This window comes from Magnolia sinica, chromosome 5 (assembly GCF_029962835.1).
Source record: "Magnolia sinica isolate HGM2019 chromosome 5, MsV1, whole genome shotgun sequence".
NCBI lineage: Eukaryota > Viridiplantae > Streptophyta > Magnoliopsida > Magnoliales > Magnoliaceae > Magnolia > Magnolia sinica.
In genome coordinates, this window is record NC_080577.1 from 115,326,530 (window position 1) to 115,333,767 (window position 7,238).

Here is a 7,238-nt window from a genome sequence, read left to right on the forward strand (position 1 = left end):
TTTGGTCGACTACATAGTTTTTTTTTTTGAATTCCTCTCAACTACTTCTTTTCTTTTCATCCTGTCCGTTATGATTTCATAAAAAACACTTTAAGTATTTTTGAAAATTTTTAGTTTGCTATATCTTTTCCTTGTTATAACATATGTCCTTTTCAATTAGATTTTTTAAAGAACGGTCAATAATACGATATAACATCAGCTATATCTTTCTTTGCAATAACACGTGTTATTTCTAATGGAGTTTTTCAAAATTGGTCAGAAATAGTATAACAGGGGGTTCAATCATAGTGTGTGGTCTACCTGCGTTTAGATTTGCCTCATTTTTTGACTCACAGTATAAAATGATTTAAAAGAATTGGATGAACGGGTAAAACCCATAAATCAGTGTGGTCTCCACCGGGCCTCTGCCTGGACCCATTTCGGTTCAGACGGGGGCAGTATACTCCGCTCTACGGGTTTTACCCTTCAAACTAATCATGCAAAGGTAGGGAAAATAAATGTTAGTGCGCGTAGGCTGATCTACAAATTGGAAGAGTCTTCCTTTTTTCTTATTTTTTTTTGAAAAAGAAGAAGAAGAAGAAATAGACACTAAATCAGACCCCTGAATGGTCTCATTTGATGTTCTCGAGTGGCCCATTGGATGAGTGGACCCCACCCAATTTTTGTGGTAGGTGCCGGCTCTAGTACACTGGGTTCTGGTAAAAAATTGGATGCTGATTGGGTACCCCAACTAAGAACACGCTGCGGCTTTGAGGGCTCACCGTGATGTTTGAGTTTATCCACACCGTCCATCCATTTTTCATATTATTTTAAGGTATCAGTCAGAAAATGAGATAAATTCAGTACTCAAGTGGACCAAACAGTGGGGATTAATCTTCCACCATTAAAAACATTTTGAAAGCTGCAGAAGTTATGAATAAAGCTAATATTTGTGTTGTCTTTTTTAAGGTACACGTGACCTTATGAACAGGTTGGATGGCAAATAAATATCACAGGTGGCCCTATAAAGGTTTCAACGGTGGGTGTCATTATCGCTGCTTCATCTGGTGTGGTCCACTTGAATCTTGGATTTTCGTCATTTTTACCCCCAAAATGATACGTAAAAGCTTCCTCTGCTGTGGTCCACCTGAGCCTTGGATTTGCATAATTTTTGTGCTCCTATTCTAAAAATAATATATGAAAAAATGAACGGTGTGGATAAACCCATACATCACGGTGGGCCGTTCAGAGGCCCCCGCCAGTTGGTGGCTCAGAACAGGGTGGGGGTAGTACTCAATACCCATCCTAAAAAAAAAATTAAAAATTACTGTATACACTAGACATTGGGATGGTATGCTTTCCGTGTAGTAACGAAAACTAAACATGTAAAAATGAACATCCTCGTGCAGCACACGTGTAAAAGGTCAGGTCTTTTCATAAGGTCGGCTACAACTTTTAATCTCTGCCATAAATGTCAGGTGGGTCACAGAAAGACAATAATAAAATAAATGGATTACTAAAAAAATGTCATTTTCAACCCTTTGTTTAATGTGCACATTGTGGCCCACCAGAGGAGTTCAACTGCCTGACTTCTGGCAGAGTATCTAAGCATTTTATTTCCAGCCAAATATAAATTTTATATTCCACACATGTGTTCCATATTAGCACGTGTGCCTGCAGTCACATGTACAGGGCTCCACACGTGTTTGAAGTGAGATAAACAACATAAATATCGATTGGCCGACATGCTAATTATAATATCGAAATTAATATGATCCAACCAGTCATTTAGCAAGTACAACAGTGGGTGGGCCATAGACCAAAAATCATACGGTTGGAATGCCTCCATGCCGTCGCCGCATAACTGTCGCAAATGTACGAGATTGGAACTATTCATCAGCATGTCTAATTGTGAATGAGCTACAGACAAATTATCACAAACAGTGGCTGTATCTGAACTTCCAATACAGCCATTTCTTTAATTTGTCCGTCACGTCTATAACATATCCGATCCGTTCAGATTGTGGGCCACACTCTGAAGATCACCTATTTTGAAAATCATGCCAATCCACTCCGTCAAGCAAGACAAGGTCTGAAAATTATCGGACAACCGACAGTTAAGACTCAGATGAACTCGCATGGTCGATAAGTCAATAGGCCTGAATTTTCTACCAAACTATCATCATGGTGAGCGGACAACCTCTTGAATGGATCTGATATTCTATGTCCGCAATACCTTGGCTGGAAAAAAAACGGCTGCATGTGAAAGTTCATATACAGCTGCTGTTTGTAATCATTTCTTAAAAGAAAAGAAAAAAAAAAAAAGCAGCAGAATCTTCACATAAATAAGACAAGCATGTGCACCGGTAGTTAGTTAAACAAGTAAAAAATAAAAAATAAAATAAAAAAATAAAAAACTTATATAAATGGGCCTGGCTATTGTTTCTATATCGAAGCCCACGTGAGCACATGGGCTTTCTGAATCCAACGGACGTCTGTTTCCTTCTATTCCTCCTACCGTCCTTAAATCATGCAAACTGAGGTTAGCTAGTTCCAAACGCGTGTATAGATATATACATCGACACGCGTATCCGCTTGAAAATGTGAAGCAGGTGTGTGAGATCTGATCTTTCCATAAGGTTGAAAATAATGCCTTCATATACTATATAAAAGAACACACACTTTCACTTTTCGGGTGGGCCACAACGTACAAGAAGTGAATTGACGGTTATTCAAATTTTTTTTTTTTCTTTTTACAGTAGTTCATTTGTTTCGATATGCTGTGGGCCAACTGACTGTTAAATACGCGGACGTGGATTGGTCTCACCACACGTTAACATGGTGTAAAGACTTTGTGGGGCCCACTGTTGTCTATGTGTTTTATCCATGCCATCCATCCGTTTTTGTCCGGCCATGAACTCAAAATTTAAACATATCCAAACCTCAAGTCCACCAGCCAACTGAAAACAGCAGGGATAGTGACGTCCACCTCGTAGGGCCCACAGTGATGTGTATTTATCATCCGACCTGTTGATAAGGTCACACGGACCTGGATGAAGGGAAAACACAAATATCAGATTCATCCAAAACTTTCGTGGCCACCAAGAAGTTTTCAATGGTATATGTTCAATTCCACAGTTTCCTGTGGTGTGTTCCACTTGAGCTTGCATGTATATTTTAATTTTAGTCTCATGCCATAAAACGAGCTGTAAAAACGGATGAACGGCATGGATAAAACACATACATCACGGTGGACCCCAAAGAGACTTCACATGAGGGTAAACGGTGGTGAGCGCCTCACTTCATAATCCTCTTCCTAAATAAGCGTTCAGTCCTAAATAATCGTTCAATCAGCACCCATTCCAATTTTGTATCTGCTCATTTTTTTTAGCTCACGTGCCGAGATGGTCCGGCGAAACGGACGGAGGGAGCACACGTCGCACGGACGTTGCGGCGGGCTCTGAAGAGCTTTCGGTTATGGGAAACTGGCGTCTCCAACAGGAATTTATTGTCATGCACGTGGCTCAACCTGATCCGTCCAAACCGTGACGCTACCCAGATAGGTCATAAACCAAAGGACGACCCCCGTGGAAGCCGTCACCTTTTCTGACTGAGCTGCACGTGAGTGGAGCTTTAATGACATCCACCCCATCCAATAGTCATACTGCGTAATGTTAACCCAGAAACCCAAAAATCATTAAGATGCATAAGTCAAACAAGCCACACCATCGAAAAAAAAATTTAGGATGGCCCACCCACCGTCAATCGCGGTTTTTATATGCCAGTATTCATCTCGGTACGAAAGAAATGCCAAATAATAATGCTATTCCAAGGAAATATATTACACTCAATATCCGTGTATGCACTAACACTGAGTCATATATACGACATCCTAACACAATACACACTAACACTGTGTATACACTCAATGGTACTCTTCTGAAATTTATATCATCTACATTTCAAATTAAGCTAAGAACCTACAGATTTCCCTCCTCTTTCCTTAACCATCACCTTCAATCCACCGTCCATGTGAGCAGTCAGGAGGGGCACATAAACCGGCGGGTCCTGCCGAACCGGTTGGAACTCGAACCGCCTCAGCATCGCAGCTACCACGTACTCCATTTGAATGAATGCCATCTCCTTCCCTAAACAAATTCGTGGCCCACCTTGGAACACAGGGAACTTGTAAGATGTAATATGCACCGTCGATCCTAACCAACGTCTTGGATTGAACTCTAACTGATCTTTGCCCCACACTGTCTCCATCCTTCCCATTCCATATGGGAAATATGTCACCCTATCGCCCTTGTTCACACGTGTACCATCCGGAAGCGTGTCATGGTGCCGTGCATGCTTGGAGTCCCATGCAACAGGTGGATACAATCTCATCGATTCACATAAGCATGCTTTCACTAATTTCATTTCCTTCAAATTTTCGTAATCTAATCTTACTTCATCCGATTCCAGCGGCGTCGACACTTCATCGATCACTTCTTTCTTGATATCAGGATGACGAGCCAGCAACCAGAAGAGCCACGTAAGAGCAGCTGACGTTGTATCTCGTCCGGCCATTATGAAGCTGATGACCATATCACGAATCACCTCTTCATCGTGACCGCCCGATATCAACCTCGATAAAAGATCTCCATTTACACTACTTGTTTCATCTAATTCATTGTTTTTAAGTTTCTTACAATGAATAATCTCCATCACTTCACCATGAACAAGCTTGATAGCATCCTTGAGTTTTTTCTCCGATCCAACACGCAAAGCTCGCTTCGCCTTCCACACTGCAAAAACAGGTGACGTGGCTCGCTTTGCGCTTATCTCCGACGCCATGTCGAATGATCTTGCAAGATTCGATACTGGCAGTGACGGGTCTAAGCAGCCCGGGTCCGTCCCTAACGAAACCTTACATATACTATCGAATGTGAACCGTCTGAGCAAATCTTGCAAATCCACCACCGTTTGATCTGCAGCGGCGGATTTCAAGATCGGGACCAGCCTCTCGTTAACCTCAGCTTCGAGCGTTGATATGACGAATTCTCTCAAGGATTTGGTAGTGAACTCGTGGCTCGCTAGCTTGCGTTGGGTGTGCCAGAGCTCGCCGTCGACGTTGAATATACCACGGCCGAGGAGATCGCCGAGGATCTCCGTAAAGGGCTCCCCTTTGGGGAAATTATCGAACTTGGTCTTGAGGATGTATTCAACGTTATCCGGATTTGCAGTGATGATGGTCCGCCTGGCACCCAAGCGTTGAACTAAGATCGTCTGAGTCGGCGAATGTGCTAACATATCGGTGTACCAATCCAATAGACGGTAGCGATTCTTGTAGAAGGCGATCAAGCATCCGAGAATCGGGTATGTTGGTGGGCCATAGCTGTAGAACCAGTTGAATCGGCGGGATCGAGATAGAAGCATGTGTAAGATGAAGAAGAAGCAAGAGAGTGAGAGAAATGCCAGTGATATGTGTGTAAGATGGGGGATGGACATGACCATTTTGGAATATGAAATTGTGAATTGGGAGAGGAGTGTTTGGTTGTTTTGGAAATTGGAATTTGGGTTGATTGTAAAACCGTTGGACGAGGTTTTATAGAGGAAGCGACCGACAATTTGCTCCTTAAAAAGAGAATAAACAGCCACATGATTCTTGAGCTGAAGTGAGAGATGATGTGGGAATAAAAACGGCACCAATGAGTACTTCTCCTGACCCCACAATCACCTCTACACGCTTCGCTACGTCACAATCTGATGTGTTTGTAGAAATTCCGAAACGTCTACCAGGTGGGGCCCACTTCTTAGTTAATACAACCAGAAAATCAGAAATCCTGCATGCAAGGTAACTGAGAAACATAATGGATGGTAAGATCATCATTTTATAATTATATTTGTGTGCTATATGATTGTTTTACCCGCTTGATGATCATTTTTAGAATAGATGATGCACAGGGCAGATTACACCTTATTGAACGGTCGGATTTCGTTCATAAATGACACGTCAGCGTGCGAGACTGCGTGGTGGGGCGTGGTAGGATTAGTGTGTGTAGGGGCATCAAAATCGTAGCTAGCTAAAATTGGAGGGAGGTCGTTATCCCTCAACTGATATTTTCGGCAAGTAGTGATATAGATACACGAGAGAGTAGCTATCAGATAGTACTCTCCCAGGATGTGCCAATGTGTCATTTGATTATGAGATCTGGACCGTTCATCATGTGGGTCCCGCAATTTAGTGTGGATTGATTTTTAGGAGAAAGGAAGCGTAGAGTGTGGACCACCAGATGAACGACTTGGATCATGAAAATGGGAAATTAATATTCAGATAGGCACCATGTTTCATGTCGGCAAGCGAGCGGATTGCCTGACGGTTGGTGACTTACTCTTCGGTCTTTGGTTTTCCTTCCGTGAATATAATAAGGCAAGGAGAGATAAATGGACCTTGCACTTAGGTTCGTCGGTGGCCACACGGTAAAGATCTGACCGACTATTTATTAACGGCTGTTCCCATGCGTGTGGACGGTCAGAAACAACATGGGCGGCAATCAATATTCAACGGAGTTAAAGTCTACTTTACTGTAACAAATAATGCCTGAGTAGTGTGTTATATATATAAAGGAATTGTGTTTTTTTTTTTGCAACGGAATTTTTTTAAAAAATAAAAATTAGAATGAACTAACCACTTTTTCGTCACAAATGATGCATGGGTGGTATGTTTTTCTCAAGGAAATTGTGTGTTTTGCAGGGAATTGAAAAAAAAAAAATAAAGAACCTCACATGCACACACACCATCTAATTAAGATAGAATGTACAGTTCTGTGCCCTTTTGACCAAGGTTTTCAGAAAGTATCTCACTAATCTACGTAATTATTACCGGAGCACCTTCTTTTACACTCCTCAACGGCTGCTAAGCGACTGCGCAAGCAAAGGTGTCCGCAGCTTGAGCGGACAAAAATAAAAAATTAAATCCAACCCAACCGGGAGGTGCACCTCTTATTAGGCCCAGGGTCTAAAATTCAGTTCCATCTTAGATTCAAGTGGACCACACCAGTGGAAATAGTGTTATGGGCAATACTCACCACCAATGAAACTGTTTTTATTGGTGTGGCGTGACTGTGCAATTCAATCAAGTACTTGGTAACACAAATGATTGAGGGCTTGTATTTGGTCTATGCGTGTGATTAGAAAATATCGGAGTAGTACGTAGTGTCTACTCGATTCAATGTTTGATTGAATGCTGGTGATATATATCCCGTGCTGAG

General features: G+C 42.0%; 1 protein-coding gene across 1 annotated transcript; it reads right to left on the reverse strand.

Moving 5' to 3' along the window:
• Nucleotides 1-3,794: 3,794 nt before the first annotated feature.
• LOC131246876 (cytochrome P450 94B3-like) lies at nt 3,795-5,575 on the reverse strand. Its single transcript, XM_058247328.1, has one exon. It carries the CDS (start codon nt 5,479-5,481, stop codon nt 3,952-3,954), a length of 1,530 nt encoding a protein of 509 aa, XP_058103311.1. The 5' UTR covers nt 5,482-5,575; the 3' UTR covers nt 3,795-3,951.
• Between the last annotated feature and the right edge of the window lie 1,663 nt (nt 5,576-7,238).

What these genes read in the sequence shown, in the direction of transcription:
- LOC131246876 (XM_058247328.1), bottom strand. Translation starts at nt 5,481, where the DNA reads ATGGTCATGTCCATCCCCCATCTTACACACATATCACTGGCATTTCTC.